Source organism: Syngnathus typhle, linkage group LG5, assembly GCF_033458585.1.
Source record: "Syngnathus typhle isolate RoL2023-S1 ecotype Sweden linkage group LG5, RoL_Styp_1.0, whole genome shotgun sequence".
Lineage (NCBI taxonomy): Eukaryota > Metazoa > Chordata > Actinopteri > Syngnathiformes > Syngnathidae > Syngnathus > Syngnathus typhle.
This window is the reverse complement of record NC_083742.1, coordinates 4547001-4568051: the sequence shown is the minus strand read 5'-3', so window position 1 is coordinate 4568051 and position 21051 is coordinate 4547001. Positions and strand designations below refer to the sequence as shown.

Here is a 21051-nt window from a genome sequence, read left to right as displayed (position 1 = left end):
TCCCTTAATAAAACTGGATCCATCACACTCACCATTGACTCCTCAAACATCACTCCTTCCCCTCTGGCACGCAATCTTGGCATTATTTTTGACCCCACACTGTCCTTCCAACCTCATGTTAGCTCAGTTGTCAAGACCTCCTACTTCCACCTCCGACGCATCGCTAAAATCCGGCACTGCCTTTCTCTCCCTGCCGCTGAATCTCTCATCCACGCCTTCATCTCATCCCGGCTTGACTACTGCAACTCCCTTCTCACTGGAATCACTGCTCACTCACTCCATAGACTTCAACTAGTCCAAAACTCTGCTGCCCGCCTCCTTACCCACACCCGGTCCCGTGAACACATCACTCCTGTTCTCCACTCTCTTCACTGGCTCCCCATGAAGGAGCGTATCATCTTCAAGATACTCCTCCTCACCTTCAAAGCCCTTCACCACCTGGCTCCCACTTACCTATCCGACCTCCTTGTCCCCTACTGCCCCAACCGTCCCCTCCGATCCTCCAATACTTCACGTTTGACAGTCCCAAAATCCAAACTCAAATCCTTCGGTGACAGAGCCTTCTCCTGCACATCACCCCGACTCTGGAACTCTCTCCCCCAGTCTGTCTGTGACTCACCCACACTTCCCATATTTAAGTCCCGTCTAAAAACATACCTCTTCTCCCAAGCTTATGACCTCCCCTACCCATAACTGCTTTCCTCCTCTTAAGTTTATCCGATTGTTTCCTCCTCCCCCCCCCCCCCATTTATGTCTTTGCATTGTTCCCTGTAAGCGTCTTTGGGTTCTTGAAAAGCGCTATACAAATATAATGAATTATTATTATTATTATTATTATTATTATATGATATGAGGTGCTCATGCATTTATTTGGGTTGACAGTCATAATGGCCTTCCAGAAGAAGCTATGACTACAATGCGGCCCGCAAAAAAAAAAGAGTTTGACACCCCTGTCAAACAAAATCTACAGTAGTAGATTCTACTGTATATGCTGTGTGTGTGACAATTAATAAAATACAACAATACATTTTCATTTATATAGCGCTTTCACAACAGCTATAGCGTAGTATGTCATTTGGCACTGGCACAAATTGTTATTTCAATAAAACATTAATACTGTGGAGACAGACAGAACAGAAAGAACACCAACAGAGTTTACTTTGGTTTGCCAGTGCTAATCAACTGATTGACGGCACCTGTTTTTTATTGAGCACATTTGTTAAACGAAAACAATAAAAGCAATACTTCCTGTGTAGCATACGCCAAAATAAAAGCCCCAAAGTATAGCGCACATATACTAACAGCCCCACTTGCTCTCATATTGGTAGATAATGCAAAATAAAAATATATAAAATATATGAAAATATAAATATAAATACAATCTAAAAATGATCAAATATAAATAGAATTGATATTCTCAATGTTATTCACATTTCATAAACATAAATCTCATTACTCTTCAAACAGAAGTACCACAAAATTCATCATCTGATAAATACATTTCATAAATCTCATTACTTTCCAAATTTACGTACCGAAAAATTCTTCATCTGATTAACACATTTCATAAACATAAATCTCATTACACTCCAAATATAAATGCCACAAAAGTAATCAATTTAGATTTTGATATCTGCCACCATTTGTTCTGTTGGACAGACGTTTACTTTGCCATCGTTAACAGTTGAGCTTACAAAATGATATTTTATGTCAACATGTTTCCATCAATGTCTTTGCACAGTATTTTTAGCTCCTTGGTTGTCTGTGAACCTTTGGCTGCCTGTAATGATACCCATCAATACCATCTAACAGTTGAACTAAATACAGACATGTATAGTTAGCTAAGGCATAGCATAAAGGACAGCTAAGGCCATGTATTCAGCTTCACACGTTAAAATAGCTACCGTTGCTTGTCTTTTGGTTTTCCATGAAATCACGGGACCAAATTGGCTTAAGCTGACAATAACCTGAAGTACTACGTCTGTCAGTACCGTGTTCTGCCCAGTTTGCATCACTGAATGCTCCCAACCCAAGTGGCTCATTGTCACTCTTTTTGTATCTTTTCCTTTGCACCCTTTAAGTAACTTAGTACTTTGCACCCTTTAAGTACCTTAGTACATGTTTTACTGTAGCCCGTTATTCCATAGTTGGTTTGGAAAGATATTGGGTAGCTTTCCTCACTATGTAGCTCAGATCTGGTCTGGTACATGTTGATAAGTACATCAAGCTACCCACAACCTCTGTATATTTCTTCAGATCAGATCAATAGTTAAGCTTTGGTTCACATGGTGTTGCTCGTGGCTTACAATCTTGCCTATCAAACCCACTAACATATCGTTTTTATTTGTATACCACTTTCACAACAGCTAGTATGTCATTTGGCACTGGCACAAATTCACCCCTCTCTTTACAAACCGTAGTGACTGGATATGTATTATGAACAGTTTTAGTGGTGTCTTGTCAGAGGTTTCCAAGGGGCTTCCTGTTGAGAAAGATTTTATTGTGTGTAGATATCTATATCGTTTGTTTGTTTGTTTGTTTGTTTGTTTGTTTGTTTGTTTGTTTACCTCAGAGTGGGAAAGATGGTCATGCGTGAAACTTGAGGGCCTTTGAAGAGTATGAGACAAAAAAGACAGTTAAGATACCAAATCAGTATCTGATACAATTTTCCTTGTCTAGTCTACACTCTTTCTAATATTGTTGTTGTTAGAACAAGACAATAAACTGTGTCTGCCACTAAGAGTTTTCTACAAAAAAACAGAAATGCTCCCCCCCAAAGAAATAGAAAATATATTTTAAAAATACAATATATAATAATATAATAATGAAAACATACATCATTAAGACTGCTGGGTTAAAAATTGACCAGACCCAGGAAGTTGGGGTAATTTCACCCAATTTTGGGTTGTTCACTTTGTTGGGTTGTGATGTACAATAAAATGGCAACTGTCTAATTTTTTAACTAAAATTGGGTTGGTTTTAACCCATCATTTTTGAGGAGGTAATAAAACAAATGCGGCAAGAATGTAAAGGTCTACTTTATATCAAAGTCTGATGTAAAAACAAAAAAACAAAAGCTCTCTCGTGCAATAAAAACTTTTTTTAATTTTTTTAATAATTTCCTTAGCCCCGGCACAAGCAATCCTCTACCTTCTTTCACTTGTGGTTGGGGCATACTTCTAACTCAGAGCATAAATAGTTTTTCGCACTTTATCAAATTGATACAGTCTTAACCAAGCCTTGAGCTGACGAAGGCTGCTCTGAAATGAGAGGTGAAACGACTTGTAAGACAACCAGAACAGTCCAGTCAAGATCAATTCGATGCTTTGAGGATGAAAAGACCTGGATGAATGAGAATATTCACACGCACAGTGTTATTTTTGTGTACCATTGGGGGGGTCTTTTTTTGGTAAAGACTAGTGCTAGCTTTTTACTCTGTACGACTATGAATGGAAAGAGTTCTTCCACTACAAAGTTGCACACAGCAATTCTCATCCAAGCCATCTACCGTTTTGTAGAATCTATTGACAATCCTTTACATTATATTCACTTATTTTTCCTGTCTTTTCAACCGCTTGTTTTGTTTTTGCTGTGTGAAGGGAGCTGGAAGTTAACATGGTATTAGTTTGCTGATCGCCAGTGAGATCTTAAGTGCTTATGCATTTGATCCATTCACATTCGCTAGACCTACATTTTAGCTACATTCATTTAAGCATTCACGGCACTAGCTTTGTTTAGGTCGTGATGGGAACAACTGTGCTTTTAACAAGAGCAGCTGATTACTGTAGTATCCAGCCCCTTTGCACGTGCACCCGCACACACATTACACACACACACACACACATACACGCGGATCTTCCTCATTCCCTTTAAGTAACTGGAGTCTCTACAAATATGCAGCTTTCAATTAGCGAGCAGGAACGGGATTGGACAGAGCAGTCTTACAAAGAAGTCTCACAGATCGTAAAACCATCAGTTTGTTTTATGCGAGTCTGGAGTGTATTTCACAAGAAAATAAAAACCCATTGAAACCAAGGTCAGGCGGCTCGGTGACGCACTGGGTAGCACGTCCGCCTCACAGTTAGGAGGGTGCGGGTTCGATTCCACCTCCGGCCCTCCCTGTGTGGAGTTTGCATGTTCTCCCCGGGCCCGCGTGGGTTTTCTCCGGGCACTCCGGTTCCCTCCCACATCCCAAAAGCAAGCTTGGTAGGCCGATTGGAGACTCCAAATTGTCCCTAGGTGTGAGTGCGAGTGCGGATGGTTGTTTGTCTCTGTGTGCCCTGCGATCGGCTGGCAACCGGTTCAGGGTGTCCCCCGCCTACTGCCCAATGACGGCTGGAATAGGCTCCAGCGCGCCCGCGACCCCCGTGGGGACTAAGCGGTTCGGAAAATAAATGGATGGATGAAACCAAGGTCTCACAAATGGTACTGGAGACTAGAGAGTATAGTTTAAATTGATCCTCTTGAGGAGGATTGTGCCTCACCTCCCACAAGCCAGGCTTTTAGTCACATGTGAGTTGCTTGAAGGACGAAAGGTGAAGCCTTACTGATGGCTGTAATAGTGTGTGTGTGTGTGTGTGGGGGGGGGGTTTAGAAGCCATATGTCTTGCTGCTTATTTGCATGAACAGATGGACTACTAAATTCTCACTCTGGCTCAGTGTTCATGGCTGTGGATTAACTATGGTTTTACTGTTCTCTCACTGATGCTCTTTTCACAGGGAAATTGTACACTCAAACAAGAACACTATGTGCAAAATCACATTTTACTGTATCCAAACTGCAGAACGCGTACATAAACTGGATCATTTATTTAGGGTTGGAGCAACCTGGTCTTCGTCATCGTATTGTCATATCCACAAATCTAATGATAACCTATCCATAATTCTTCAACTGAATAAACACTGCTATGTCATGTTTGTTCTTTCTCATTCCGCTGTATACAGAGTTCTAGTTCATTCCAAAGGTGTTTAATGAATTTCAGTCAGTGGCGGATGCTGGTCTTTCAAGAAGGGGAAGCTCAATTCCGGCCTACATCACAAAATGTGTCGGTTTATTTACCTGCTGATCGGTAGGGACAGAAATTGTGACAGGAGTCAGAAAGAGCTATAGAAGTCAGTCTCCAAACACAAGCAGCTACAAAAAGAACCCACCAGAAAGAGAAGCTGAATTTGTCGCTAGCCGTTTCGAACAAAGAAAATGTCGCTAAGAAGATTAGGAAAGTCTCTGGTTCAACTCTAAACGGAATGAAAATTAAAAAATGCTTCCACGGATGTTTACACAAAAAGATTGCTAATTCGCTCATTTTGCTGTCAATCAAAAAGGGATTCAGCCTCAGACAGATTATCCAATCATCATGCAGAAGCTGAGAGTCAGGGCCGGAGGATGCTAGCCCACTGCCCCATAGACCCCCAGAGACGCTGAGTGTCCGATGGGTAGGACAAAGCTCAGCATTTATCCAATGACTCGTCTCATTTCGCTGCACTTTTTGCTTCCCTATTGAACTCGGTGGACACCCAGCGTCTACACTGTTTAAAGCACTGTTTAAATCACTGTGAAGCTGCGGAAATGAGTGAGAGGGAAGCCACATCGTTACCAGTGATAAGAAGCTGATTCTGAACAAAGGTTGAGCGCATTGTAGTGCATATTTAGTCAATGACATGTACACACAACAGTATATATTTGATCACTTATTTTATTATATTTTAGGGGAAGCTGAGCTTCCCTTGCCGTCTTAGAGTAATCGCCTCTGATTTCAGTATAGAGCGCTGTGTTGGCCAGTCAATAAAGATGCAACAAACTCAATACCTTGTTTTCTGATCTAGGATACAGTCATGCTGGAACAGATGTCACATTTAAAGAAATTCTAAAATCCACACCACCGATTGTATGATTTGGATAAATGTATGTACCTGTAGCCTTTAGGTGTAGGTTTTATATATCAATTGTAGGGCCTGACCTACATGCAGTTTTTGAGTTTTTGAGTCCAATGCCAATTTTGGGCAGGAAAAAAACACTGATTACGTATTATCCAGCAAAATAGTGTTGAAAGCTAGCTGCAAAATTTATATGACCGTACTAGATAATTAGGAGATATTTGGGGACATGCAGATGAAGTTTAATCAGATTTGTTCACTTTGGGAGAACATTTATTCACTGAGTTAAAAATTGTGTCACCTAACCTTGACGCAGGGGATCCGTCCACCAGGATAAGTCAGCCGTCTGCTGCCAGCAATGGTTTGGGAATCTCTGTTAGCCAAACAAACAACAGCCAGAAGGTGGTGCATTACAGAAATTGCTTTTATGGCACGTCGTTCCCTATGCTTATCTCACATTAAAATGCTACTCTTTACTCTTACTTGTCCGTAAACAGACACACACAGCTTAGCACAGGTAATTCAGTCACAGGGGAAAAGTCTTTTGCCAGCTTTTTGAAGCCTTTGAAACAGGGCTCACCAACTCCGGTCCTCAAGGCCGCCTATCCAGCCCATTTTAGGTGCAGCCCTACTACAACACACCTGATTTAATGATCACCTGACCAGCAAGCGCTATAAAAGCCTGATAGCAATTCTTATGATTTGAATCAGGTGTGTTGCAGTGAGGATGCATCTGGCAAGTCGGGTCTCCAACTATCAAGTGATGGCTAACTTAAAATGATAATAGTGTTATCTGTAATAACTCATAAAAACCTTTGTGGTTCAAAAAGGTCATAATGAGAACATGACATTAAACACTGACACCTCTTGCGTTTGGCGAAACAAGCTGCATTAAAATTAGGGCTGCTCATTATTATAATTATAATCACAATTTTGGCTCCAGACAATCTCAAAATTCATATAATCAACGACAAACAATTATTTGGTGTTTCCGTTCTGAGACGTGCATGCGCAACTCAACCGCAACACCCCCACATGTGTGGAGAGTGGAGATCCAGGCCATATTTAACAGGCAATGTTGTACCTTAACGCAGTGGTCCCCAACCTTTTTTGCGCCACGGACCGGTTACATGTCAGAAATATTTTTGCGGACCGGCATTTATATAAATAAATAATACATTTATATAATGAAATAATACATTTATAATAAATATATAAATACGATGAAATAAAATGATACGACTAACATAAAAACAAGTACAAATGACAAAAATAAAACTCACCATTACGTTGAATTAGTGGGAGCACTGAGTTTGTTTCTCAGAAACGAGCCGGTCCCATCTAGAGGTAATTGGAGACAATGACACCCGAAGTGATTAAGGTTTGTCTTTTATTGCAGGATGCTTGGTCTCCATGTGTTGAAGCAGTTTTGAATGCTTCATTGCCTGGTTAGTTAGCCTGTCGCCACATATTAGCTTTGCTGGCTCGACTGGGGAAACATGTCACGTGACCGGGACGAGTGTCTTGACCTGAATTAATTGATCGTCGATAAAAAATTTTTTTTTCTGTGCAGCTTGGCGGCCCGGTACCAAGTGACCCACGGACCGGTACCGGTCCGTGGCCCGGTGTTTGGGGACCACTGCCTTAACGCATTCCATGAATGGAATTTTCATGAACTCACTAAAATATTTTGGACGAACATTAACTCAACATAGCGCATTTTTGCTCTGTGGACGTTTTTGTGAACACGCTCATTTTGGGGCCATGGAATGGTTTTGAACAGCAGTTTACTTTTGTTCAAGGATGCCAGTTTTTCTCTTCTTAGACTTCAAAATAAAACCCCGCAAAACACATCTAGATAAACCAAATCTAATTTTTGTTTTGCACATTGAATACTTAATTTGTACATGCTTCATTTCCAACCTGAGTTTTGGCCCCTACAGCAGACTGTTTGTGTTCTGTGTGTGTGTTCTGGACCACAGACATGTTTTTGTTTCAACTTATTAAAGAAAAACAGAATTCAAGCAATTTTCTCTTGTATTTAAGATAGGTATTTAAGGTGATAGCACCTAGATATTAGTGTGAAAGGAATGGATGAAAATGAGAAAATGCCAGAGGGTAAGTGCTCAAAGCAACCTTTTATTAATTGGGGGAAGAAAAGAACCATAAACTTTTCATTTTTGGAACCATAAACTTAGTTCATGAAATCTCAATTATGAACTGAACAAGTTCCTTTTAAAATTTGTGAACTGAACTTTGAAATAGTTTTTGGCAAAAATTAAGTTTTCCAACACTGTTAACAGGAGAGTCTTATTTAAACATGTTCAATAAATACTGTTCCAAACATGTTCAATAAATGCTTTTTCAATCTTAAAAACTTAATCGTGTAAATAATCATGATTTCAATATTGAACAGAATAAACGTGAATATGATTTTTACCCATAATCAAGCAGCCATAAATTCAAATACAAACACACGTCTGACCACAATATACATGAATTGCTGTTTATGTATAATGTACAGTATAGTAATTTTTTGTCACCCTATTATTTTTTTCTTTTATGTATAATAGGTCCTTTTCGTATCTTCCACCTTCCCCTGTTTAAAAAAGTGCAACCAGGATAAAACTGATTTTCTAAACTTTATTTCCTCAGGTGTATGTGTGAACTGTGTGGGTAACACCCAGGGGAACAATTGCGAGGAGTGCAAGCCAGATCATTACCGCAGCCGTAGCACTGCCCTGACTGAAGACTGTGTCCCATGCCCTTGCTCCAATTCTTCCTCCACTGGCACCTGTCACACCGGTGAGTCCCTGACTACACACACATGCACGCACGCACATATGCTTACACACACGCATGCACGCACACACACGCGCACATACACACGCACTCACCTGCACTCACAACGCGCGGAACCGTATTGGGTGTCTAAATTTTAATAGATAGAACACCCTTCACAAAATGCTTGAACATTGTAATTCCTCCTTGTCATTCAGTAAAGGCAAAACCTCCATCCATGTCAATGGCTGCCTTATGAAGGTTTAATCACTTGGTCAAAGTAATATGTGACCCGCTGTAGCAAAAGCATAAGCAAATAAATGAACAATGCGACCCACATTTTCAAAATTAGGTTTTGGCACCAAAAAGGGAACCATCTCAGTTTTCCAATAATATACAGGGGTTCTCGGTTTACGGCATTGATCCGTTCCTATGCGGCGATGTAAACCGAATTTGGGTGTTAGTTGAAACAGTAATAACAGAAAACAGTACAATAATAAGCAAGAGAAAAAATTCTTTACCTTTATTCCTGTGGTTGGCTTCCACACTGGAAAGGGGCGTTGCAAGAGAGAGATGACAGTCCAAAATGGTGTATACCATGTGAGTGGATAATGTCGTCTTCCTCGGTCCACAGCCTCTCTCGCATTGTATTCTTCCACCGCGCACGGGAACGAGTTGGCGCGCGTTACGAATCTTAAGACGCCTTTACGACGCAAAACCGCTTAGGTGGAAAAAAGGCTTTAAATATATGAGATGAAAAACAAACAAAAAAATATAAATACCGTATTTTCCGCCCTATAAGGCGCACCGGGGTATAAGGCGCACCTTCAATGAACGGCCCATTTTAAAACTTTGTCCATATATAAGGCGCACCGGCCTATAAGGCGCATAAAATAGAAGCTTTACTGCAACAAACTGAGGTTGACTAGGGTTGCGGTCTGCACCCACTAGCCAATAACCAACGAGCCCTCTGTAAACAATCGCGTTTCTCAAACAATCTCCTATAAAATGATTGGAACTGACTAAAGTTCAATCTAACGCATTGGTACTACTTACCTATGTTTCCCTTCCATATCGATCCGTAGATTTACTCGAAACATTAACAGCGCGGCCTATTTTGACATGAAATAGCCTCGCGCGTATAGCAGCTATCGTTATAGCACTAGCCATCCGCGATTTCCTATGAGCCTCAGCTCGCAATCTCCCATGAGCCTCAGCAAAGTGTAAACAATCGCGTCTCTCAAACGAGCTCCTATAAAATGATCAGAACTGACTAAAGTTCGATCTAACGCATTGGTACTACTTACCTATGTTTCCCTTCCATATCGATCCGTAGAATTACTCGAAACATTAACAGAGCAGCCTATTTTGACATGAAATAGCCTCGTGCGTATAGCAGCTATCGTTATAGCATTAGCCATCCGCAATTTCCAAAGAGCCTCAGCTCGCAATCTCCCATGAGCCTCAGGAAAGTGTAAACAATCGCGTCTCTCAAACGAGTGCCTATAAAATGATCAGAACTGACCAAAGTTCGATCTAACGCATTGGTACTACTTACCTATGATTCCCTTCCATATCAATCCGTAGAATTACTCGAAACATGAACAGAGCAGCCTATTTTGACATGAAATAGCCTCGCGCATATAGCAGCTATCGTTATAGCATTAGCCATCCGCAAAAACCAATGACCCTCAGCTTGCAATCTCCCATGAGCCTCAGCAAAGTGTAAACAAACAATCGCGTCTCTCAAACGAGCTCCTATAAAATGATCAGAACTGACCAAAGTTCGATCTAACGCAGTGCTTCTCAATTATTTTCTGTTACGCCCCCCCCAGCAAGAAGAAAACTATTCGCGCCCCCCCTCCCCACCGTGACTATCCTAACTTGTCTTGTAAGTCGTAAAATGTTGCACTGTCGCAAACGTGACAGAAGTAACAATGAGAGCGCCACTGCCCCCTGCTGTAGTAAACGCGCAATTACACTTTATTCTAGTACTGCCAAAAAAAAAGCCTGTTCCCCAGGGTCACACGCGCCCCCCCAGGAATAGCACCGCGCCCCCCAAGGGGGGCGCGCCCCACTATTTGAGAAGCACTGATCTAACGCATTGGTACTACTTACCTACGATTCCCTTCCATATCAATCCGTAGAATTACTCGAAACATGAACAGAGCAGCCTATTTTGACATGAAATAGCCTCGCGCGTATAGCAGCTATCGTTATAGCATTAGCCATCCGCAAAAACCAATGACCCTCAGCTGGCAATCTCCCATGAGCCTCAGCAAAGTGTAAACAAACAATCGCGTCTCTCAAACGAGCTCCTATAAAATGATCAGAACTGACTAAAGTTCGATCTAACGCATTGGTACAACTTACCTATGTTTCCCTTCCATATCGATCCGTAGAATTACTCGAAACATTAACAGAGCGGCCTATTTTGACATGAAATAGCCTCGCGCGTATAGCAGCTATCGTTATAGCATTAGCCATCCGCAATTTCCTATGAGCCTCCGCTCGCAATCTCCCATGAGCGTCAGCAAAGTGTAAACAATCGCGTCTCTCAAACGAGCTCCTATAAAATGATCAGAACTGACTAAAGTTCGATCTAACGCATTGGTACTACTTACCTATGTTTCCCTTCCATATCGATCCGTAGATTTACTCGAAACATTAACAAAGCAGCCTATTTTTACATGAAATAGCCTCGCGCGTATAGCAGCTATCGTTATAGCATTAGCCATCCGCAAAAAAACATGACCCTCAGCTCGCAATCTCCCATGAGCCTCAGCAAAGTGTAAACAATCGCGTCTCTCAAACGATCTCCTATAAAATGATCAGAACTGACTAAAGTTCGATCTAACGCATTGGTACTACTTACCTATGTTTCCCTTCCATATCGATCCGTAGATTTACTCGAAACATTAACGGGGCAGCCTATTTTGAAATGAAATAGCCTCGCGGGTACAACAGCTATTCGGTGACGCCCCCTGACTACAGTTACCGTAATGCTGGGAAGCGATGCGACCTTGTAATTTACTAGTCGTACTAAAACGTACTAAAACATTTTGGCAGAGCACTGTGTACAACCACTATGGATCAACAAATTCATCACTTGATCCATATATAAGGCGCACCGGGCTATAAGGCGCATTGTTGACTTTTGATAAAAATTTAGGTTTTTAGGTGCGCCTTATAGGGCGGAAAATACGGTAATATATAATATAAAAAATAATATATGATAATAATAATAATAATAATAATAATAATAATAAATCATATTTATGACGCCCTTTACATTCGGGGAATCTCAAAGTGCTACATGGCAGATAAAAAACAAGAAAACAAAACAAGGACAAGTTTAAAACAACTGGACGACAACCAAGATAAGAGAGAAATTACGGAAATGCTAAGGTAAAGAGGTGAGTTTTAAGTCCAGTTTTGAAAGTGTCAGTGGATTGGGGTGCTCTTAGGTGGTCGGGGAGGGAGTTCCACAGTGTAGGGGCTGTATGGCAGAAGGCCCAGTCGCCCATGGTGCGCAGCTTGGTTTTAGGAACGTGGAGAAGGTGTGAATTGGATGAGCGGAGGCTTCGGGTGGCAGGTTTTGGGGCAAGGAGTTCTTTGAGGTATGGGAGAGCATGTCCGAGGATACAATGGTGAGTGAGGAGGGCGATCTTATAATCAATTCGGAATTTGATGGGGAGCCAGTGCAGAGAACGGAGGATGGGTGTGATGTGATTGCTTTTCCGCACCCTCATCAGGATCCTAGCAGCGCTGTTTTGAATGTACTGAAGCCTCTGGAGGCTCTTGCTAGGGATCCCGATGAGGAGCGTGTTACAATAGTCTAGCCTTGAGGAGACAAAGGCGTGGACAAGTTTCTCAGCATCCGTCAGGGTAAGTGTGGGGCGGAGTTTGGAGGTATTTCTGAGGTGGAAGAAGGAGGTTTTGCAGATGTGTTTTATGTGTGACTCAAGGTTGAGTTGAGGATCCAGTTTCACACCCAGGTTGGTGACAGTGGCTGAGAGGGGAATAGTGAGACCGGCGAAGAAGATGCTTGTTATTGGGCAGGTATGGATCTGATGGGGAGTGCCAATTAACATGGCTTGGGTTTTGTCACTGTTAACTTGCAGGAAGCTGAGATTCATCCACGCCTTTATCTCCTCCAGACACAGGGAGAGGATGGATGAGGGAGATGGAGAGGGCTGGGTTATGAAGGGCGGGGGGTCAAGTTTGAGGTATAGCTGGGTGTCGTCCGCATAGCAATGATATGAGATGCCGAACTTCCTGATTATATTGCCGAGGGGTAGTATGTAGAGCAGGGGTCTCAAACGCCAGTCCTCGGGGGCCGCATTCCTACATGTTTTCCAGGTTTCCCTCGTTAAACACACCTGATTCAAATGATCAGTTCATCCTCACGTTCTGCAGAAGCCTGATAATTGAATCAGGTGTGTTTAACGAGGGAAACTTGGAAAACATGGAGGAATGCAGCCCCCGAGGACTGGAGTTTGAAACCCCTGATGTAGAGAGTGAAGAGGGTAGGACCGAGTACAGATCCCTGGGGGACACCGGAGGTGACAGTGTGAGTGTCGGATTTTTTCCCCCCCAGGGAAACGTACTCGGTCCGGTTCGAGAGGTAGGACTGAAGCCAGGTTAGAGCAGTGCCAGAGAATCCAGTGGAGTGAAGTTGGTTAAGGAGGATATTGTGGTGGACAGTGTCAAATGCAGCGGACAGATCCAACAGGATGAGAAGTGACGGGGAGCCTGCATCGGCAGCCATGAGAAGGTCGTTGGTGACCTTAACAAGTGCTGTTTCAGTGCTGTGGCCAGAGCGAAACCCGGATTGAAATTTCTCAGCGATGTTATTGCGGGTGAGATGAGTGTGAAGTTGGGCAGCTACCACTTTTTCCAGAACCTTGGAGAGGAACGGGAGGTTAGATATTGGTCTGTAGTTGGCAAGGTTGTCCGGGTCAAGTGAGGGTTTTTTGAGCAGGGGGGTAATAATGGCAGTCTTCAATGCAGGGGGTACAGAGCCAGACTGGAGTGAGAGGTTGATGACATCGGTTATTAGGGGACTAATGGCTGAGGTTTGTTGTTTAATGAGGGCTGTGGGGAAAGGGTCCAGGGCACATGTGGGGAGGGTTTCATCTTTTTGATGATGTCTTCTACCTCCGACTGCAAGATAGAGGAGAAGCAGCGGAGAGGCTGGACTGTCCCGGGTGGAAGGAAGGGGGGAGGAGGTGAAGTGGTGGGGCAAGAAGAGGAGAGGAGCTGGGTGCGGATGTTGTCAACCTTAGCGGTAAAGAAGGTCATAAAGTTATTGGACACTACCTCTGAGGATTCTGTTGGAGTGGTGGGTTGGGGTTTGAGAAAGTGGTTGAGGGTTGAAAAGAGCTGTTTTGAATTTCCAGGGGTATTGTTTATGATATTGGAATAGAACTGGCCACGTGCAGTCCCAAGGGCTTTTGAGTAGGCCTTCTGATGTTCTTTGTAGGCCTGTTTGTGCACGGTCAGTCCTGAGGCTTTAAGACGACGCTCCAGGATGCGTCCAGTTGACTTCATCAGACGGAGCTCACTGGTGTAGCAGGGGGCTGAGCGTGAAAAGGTGACTGTTTTGTTTTTTGGGGGGGCGTGGATACTTAGAAGTTTGGCCAAAGTGTTATTGTAATGGTCCACTGCCTTGCTGACTGATGTAAAGGTTGCAGAGGAGGAGGAGAGAAGCTGGAGGTCCTGTGCTATAGTGTCTTGGTTGATGTTTTTGAAATTTCTGAATGAAATCTGCCGCTTGGGTTTGGAGTGGGGGTGTGGGAAAGGAAGTTCCATTTGAATAAGTTTGTGGTCAGACACACCGACCTCGTGAACTTGCAGGCTGCTTATGGCCGATGAGGAGATGACAAGGTCAAGTGTATGCCCTTTGTCATGTGTGGGGACATTTACATGTTGGGTGAGGTGTAAACAGTCCAATAGTTGCAACAGGTCAGAGGCAGGGGGGCGGGAGGGGGTGTCGACATGGATGTTAACATCACCTAATATGATTAGATTAGAGGAAGTGGAGGTACAGAGGGTAGTGAGTAGATCGTGTAGTTCTGGAATGAAAGAGGAGTTTGGTTTAGGAGGGCGGTAAATAAGTAAAACTGTGATAGGATATGGAGGTTTACATTTGAATGCAAGGGATTCGAATGAGGAGTGATCAGGTAGAGGGAGGGGGGACAGCTCTAGATCAAGACAGTGGAGTACAGCCAGGCCACCGCCACGGCCAGTGCTGCGAGGTTTAGTAATCTATTTATAACCAGAGGGACAGGCTTCATTGAGGGATTGATAGACATCGGGTGGTTGCCAGGTCTCAGTCAGGCACATTATGTCTAAGCCTTTGTCCAGGATGAGGTCGTGAATAAATGATGATTTACGGGTGAGTGTTTGGATGTTGAGGAGATCCATTTTGATTGTGGCTGTGGGGCTGTGTTTAGGTAGGGGGCGAAGTAGAGAGAAAACCACTCCACGTTTTCTGTGCCACATGCAGTGCAGTCCACTCTGTGTTGGAGTGAAATCCACTCCGTGTTGGTGTCCGTCCTGCGCTGGAGAAATTAACACTCTGTGTTTTCCCGGCAACCCGGTGTTCGTCTTGTGTCGGAGTCCGCTCCGTGTAGGAGTCAAGTCCGCACCATGTTTTCCAGGCCACCTGGAGTACTGCAGCCCCGCATGGTTGCTAAGATAAGATCCAAGTCCGCCAGGTATCTGATGACGTGTTGTACATGCGACGGGGTGTCGGGCGGAGGAGGAGCAGATGAATGGTACAGTGTTATGGACGGGTTGGGAGAAAACAAAGTTACGACGGGTGCTTCTGTGGATGTAACGTGGTCTGCGGAGAAGTCCGAGTTGTTTGATGACTGAGACACACCCTGGAATGGTGTGATTACTCAGCTCCAGCAAGCGGGGGATGGAGTAAGTTAATATAGTGCCGGTTGGAGAAAACTGAACTTGAGTGTTAGCCATTGGCTAGGCTAGCCAGGATGCCTTGGCGGGGGTGTTGGGGTGGGCGCGCCGTAGTAGGCAGCCGGCTCTGTGGAGGTTCGCCGCAGTTCGCCGCGGTCCAGGCGCACTGCACACTAAAACTAGAAGTTAAAAACTAAACTTTAATAATGGCTAAAAATAAATAAATAGTTAAAAACACTAAAACTAAACTAATTCTGGTGGAGAAGCGGCGAACAATCAGCGCCAGCGTCCTCTCCCCAGATTACTTCCCTACTTCTTACTTCTACTACTATATGAGACGTATGTCGTAAACATGTAAACACAAACCGAGGATTTACGAGATATTGCAGTTTTAAGTTGGATAGTCTGAGCGTCTTGGATATACCGTATTTTCCGCACCATAAGGTGCACTTAAAAGCCTTTCATTTTCTCAAAAACCAAAGGTGCCCCTTTTAATAAGGTGCGCCTTTTGTGTGGACCAAATTCCAAAATCTGTAAATGTTGTCATGTGGCTGCTGCTACAGAGACGTAATATGTATAAGTACCGTATTTTCCGCACTATTAGGCGCACCTAAAAACTTACATTTTACTAAAAAAAACACAGTGCGCCTTATAATGCAGAGCTCCTTATATATGGTTCAATTGATGAATTTGTTGATCCATACTGGTTGTACACAGTGCTCTGCCAAAATGTTTCAGTACGTTTTAGTACAACTAGTAAATTACAAGGTCGCATCGCTTCCCAACATTACGGCAACTGTAATCAGGGGGCGTCACCGAATAGCTGTTGTACCCGCGAGGCTATTTAATTTCAAAATAGGCTGCTCCGTTAATGTTTCGAGTAAATTTACGGATTGATATGGAAGGGAAACATAGGTAAGCAGTACCAATGTGTTAGATCGAACTTTAGTCAGTTCTGATTATTTTATAGGAGATCGTTTGAGAAACGCGATTGTTTACACTTTGCTGAGGCTCATGGGAGATTGCGGATGGCTAATGCTATAACGATAGCTGCTATACGCGCGAGGCTATTGCATGTCAAAATAGGCTGCTCTGTTAATGTTTCGAGTAAATCTACGGATCGATATGGAAGGGAAACATTGGTAAGTAGTACCAATGCGTTAGATCGAACTTTAGTCAGTTCCGATCATTTTATAGGAGATCGTTTGAGAAACGCGATTGTTTACACTTTGCTGAGGCTCATGGGAGATTGCGAGCTGAGGCTCATGAGAAATCGCGGTGCACCATTGTGCACCATTGTGCCGCCCAAAAGCATTTTATGTGGGGATACATTTTAAAAAAGTAAAATGATTCACATAAAAAGATTATAAATTATATAATAATACAGTGTATATAATGTACTCTTCCTGCTCTCTCTATCTGCTCTCTATGTACCATCAACCAAAGGGCAAATAACCAAGCAATATGTTTTATCTCTCGTAAGATATACAAACTGATACATTGATTGACTTTAGACTATATAATGGAACAACAGACATGGGAAAACTACAGCTCGCAGTGCTTTTTAATCCGGGCCGCCGAACAAAAAAATACATTCCTTCATTGCAACGGTCCCGTTTCTCCATTCGATAGCACTGACAATTCATGATCCTGTAGCAAAACATGCACCAATAGACATACTTACCAACTTCCCCAATTCTGGTGGGAGACTTCAGAATTTCAACCCTTTTTTCACACTTAACTCCCAATCAATCATTTCTCCCCCTAATCTCCAGATTTTACAATGACCTAAACAGTTTACATTGTGGGGGATGTGATGACATCTTCTCTTTGCCGAGGATGAAAACTGCTCACTTGGACCACTTATCCGAAGACACGGCCTCATCAATATTTTGAAGCAGATGTAACGCCTCCTTTCCTGTGTTTTTTTAATAGACCATGGTGACCTGCAGATTTTCTCCAAAAATCAATGCAGTCTCTAGTTAGAAAACGCAGCATTGTCCCAATGGTGCAAAAGATTCACACTGAAAGTTAATGGGATCACTGTAATTGAAGGAATAATGATTTGTAAATATTTTTCGTATATTTTAATCCACTTTATTCCTATGCCCCATGAGCCTTTGCATGAATTAGGTGCACAAATGTCTGGCATGCTGAGAGATTGGTGTTAAAGTGACAATATCTCAATTTCCAACAAGCAGGTTCATCTACTTATTTAGAAATCATAAACCTTTCATGGCTGGTAGTGTCTCTAATTGATCTAGGGAGACAGGTTTGTGTTTAATTTCAGTGAACAAATTATTTGCCAAATTAGGAAAACAGGTTTGTGTTTAATTTTAGTGAACATATTATTTGCTTACTATTTCACCCGAAAGACAACCTTTTCTTGATCATATTTAGCCCTGACCAGTTCTCCTCATCGCTGAAGTCCAGTCTTGGGGTTGGATGCGCTGTTGAGCACTGCCATTCAGTGGCAAAAACTGTTATTACAACTTTCAACTGCTCAGCTACACTAAACATTTTTTTAAAAAAAATAAGTGAATGCCCCACCGAGTGTGGCCATAGCCCGCTAGTTGCCATTTACCATTTTGATCATATTGGTTTTGGATTTGTTGGCGACATTTCTTTATTTGCAAATACAAGTCCATTCAGAAGACCTTTGTTATTGATAATACGAAGAGCAGATGGATTTAAAGAGTGATTCCGAGCTCTAGTATTGAGACACCACAATCCGTGTTATTGACACTGTCCTTACACTGGCCGAAATGTTATTTTCTATCTCAAATGATCACATTACTATGTATGTTGTAAAGCGTGTGGTGCCTGATAAATTGCTGGAGGTTCAAAGGCAGCGAACCTGCTGGGTTATTCAACCCAGAAACATGAGCACCACTGCACTGGACTTTATCTATGGTCTTCCTTTTTAACCTGTTAAATGAACAGATTACATATAAAAAAATAAATACCGTTTTTTTTCATGTATAATGCGCAAAATGTAACTAATTTATTGTCCTAAAATCTGGGGTGCGCATTATACAATTGTACAATTTAAAAAAAAAAAAAAAAATTCTTTTTTTTTTTCTTTTTTTTTTAAGAAAATCATGGTACAACAATTTTTTGAAGAAAATCTTGGTGGAGTGTGGAAAGGAGCAGGGCGACCAAGTGCAGCTTGGACCAGGGTTCATTGGAGGAACTCAAAACACAGACTTGGTAAACTAACATAATTCTCTAACAAAACCAACAGGACTGACCGACAAAGACGTGGAACAAAAAGACAGGGTAACATTACCAAAGACAGGAACAGAAACCTGTCAAATATTGTTTGTTTTTTAATCTCCATCGCGGACCGGACGTCATACCGAGGCAGTATAACTGCGCATGCGCACTATGGATCCGATGCGAATAGTCCTCTTCTCTTCTTGACTGACAATGAATGTGATAGTTTAATACAATCAGCAAATAACAAAATGCGTATTACAGGTAATGTTTTATTTCACAACACTTTGCCTTGTTCCTTTCGTCTCTGCTGTTCACTTCAAACACGCTCCATACGAACGCAATGCTCTCGTATCAGACGCTTGCTCGATCACCTGCTCGTTTGCTGTCACAATGTACCCTACACAAATCCGAAACATTTGTTGCGGCTCCGAGTCACGACGAGGGGCAAGTTTTGGTTTCCAAGGGTGTTTTTATTCCTCTTCAACTTCTCTCCCATACAGAGCCGCCTTTTTCACATGTCCGCACGTCACTTTCCTCTCTTTTCATTTTAACCTAACTGATCACGGTGGTGCCTTTACGGGCAGACGGAGAAATCAACGCCAACAAAATAAATACATCCAGCCTAGTTAAGACCATACCAAAGACTATAAAAATGGGACCCATTGCCTCCCTGCTTGGCACTCAGCATTAAGGGTTGGAATTGGGGGGTTAGATCACCAAATGATTCCCGAGCGCGGTGCCGCTGCTGCTCACTGCTCCCCTCTCCCCCAGGGGATGGATTAAAACACACGGGGATGGGTCAAATGCAGAGGACAAATTTCACCTCACCCAGATGCGTGTGTGACGATCATAGGGACTTAAAAAAATAAATAAAAAAAATTTGGGTGAGTATTATACATGGGTACAGGCTTTTTTCCAGCATCGACATGCCATTTTTAGGGTGCGTATTATACATGGGGGCGCATTATACATGGAAAAAAATGGTAAACACGGGAAACATTAAAAATGAAAGCCAGTCCACAGCAGTGGGTGCAGATCACACATGAGTGATTTAATGTCTGACCTAGATTCTGATCTGGAACAATGCACCACTTCACCTCCCTGGGTGTCACAGTAAAGATCTCAATTTACAACAAACAGGTTCATCCACATATTTTGAAATCGTTTATTCTACACTGCATTGAAACTATACTGTTTGTGCTAAATTGTCATTGCCATGCCAGCCCAAGTTTTGAGGTAGCTTTAGCTCTTAGCTCTGGTGTTAAGTCTCAAATCACCCACAGCCACAACATTGATAACATTGTCTAAGGATACAAAACCATACCTCTCTGATCATGTCTTTCTTCATACAGTGATACTGCCTGAAAGCATAATGCACATCCCCCCCCCACCCATCCCCCAGTCTGTTACTGCCTGAGTGGCTCTGAAATGGTCCAACTATGCTCATGCTGTCCCAGGTCAGCTCAGCCTCGTTCATGTCCCTTCCCCTCCCTTACACATTGCATCACCTCAAGTGTGGTCCCGGTAGGCGGACACATACTAACATAGCAGCCGGCACGTATCTTCCTGCATGACTGTTGCAGAAGACTCGCCAAACATGGTTGGTTGCAGAAGATTGGCCCAGGTCAGACAAAATGTGAAAATACCGAGGTTAACCTAGAAAAAAAATCAATACAATAATTAAAAAAAAGAAGACATTGTTTATTAATTTAAAGGGCGAGTAAAGCGAGCCAACATTATAAAATCTCAGTGCTACAATTCCCCTACGACAAAAACCTCAGAAGAAATATAATGGTATTTTGGAACAGAAGGGTAGTACACTTACTGACGCCCATTTTTTGGGCAAAGTTTGCTTCATTTGACACATCAGCCTGACTACGTCACAGAAGGAAGAGATCACAATTTCCCCATTGGAAATCACTGTAAAGACTCGCTTAAGATGTACCAAATCAGCTATCAATTGGAAACAAAATGTACAAGGACATCTCTACTTAAGACTACTTCACCATATCACAAGTATTAGCCTCTTTGTCACTGATTTTAGAGAAATGAGCAGCCTTTCCTTATACCAGTCACCAACATCCACACCCACGATGCGTTCCGAGAGGCTTTATGTAAGCTGAATTTTTCATGTTGTTATATACATATTCAGTTGAAATCTGTATTGCTTCATTTGACTTGCATTTGCAAGATGGCGGCGCATGCACACGCAGCGACCTCGCTCTGTCCCGCCCGTACGGTGTTTTGTTTGTT

At 42.6% G+C, this 21051-nt stretch overlaps 2 protein-coding genes and 1 long non-coding RNA gene across 4 annotated transcripts in view; 1 reads left to right on the top strand and 2 right to left on the bottom strand.

Moving 5' to 3' along the window:
- The window catches only part of LOC133153652 (multiple epidermal growth factor-like domains protein 9), an 80792-nt gene that overhangs the window by 42393 nt on the left and 17348 nt on the right, over positions 1-21051 (top strand). Inside the window, exon 4 of the mRNA XM_061277601.1 lies at positions 8530-8679. Within this exon, the coding sequence (XP_061133585.1) occupies positions 8530-8679 (150 nt within the window). The remainder of the gene's footprint in view (positions 1-8529; positions 8680-21051) is intronic.
- LOC133153656 (uncharacterized) lies at positions 928-8532 on the bottom strand. Of its 2 annotated transcripts, XR_009714346.1 has the most exons (4): positions 7158-8532; positions 6181-6247; positions 2568-2607; positions 928-2482 (listed from the first exon to the last, which is right to left on the bottom strand). It is a non-coding gene; the product is annotated as an uncharacterized LOC133153656 (long non-coding RNA). The 2 variants fall into 2 exon arrangements; XR_009714345.1 differs by having other exon boundaries at positions 6181-8532.
- LOC133153654 (endophilin-B2-like) overlaps positions 13258-21051 on the bottom strand; it is a 62192-nt gene continuing 54398 nt past the window's right edge. The window contains exon 13 of the mRNA XM_061277608.1: positions 13258-20454. The gene's annotated coding sequence lies outside the window, so the exon portion shown is untranslated. The remainder of the gene's footprint in view (positions 20455-21051) is intronic.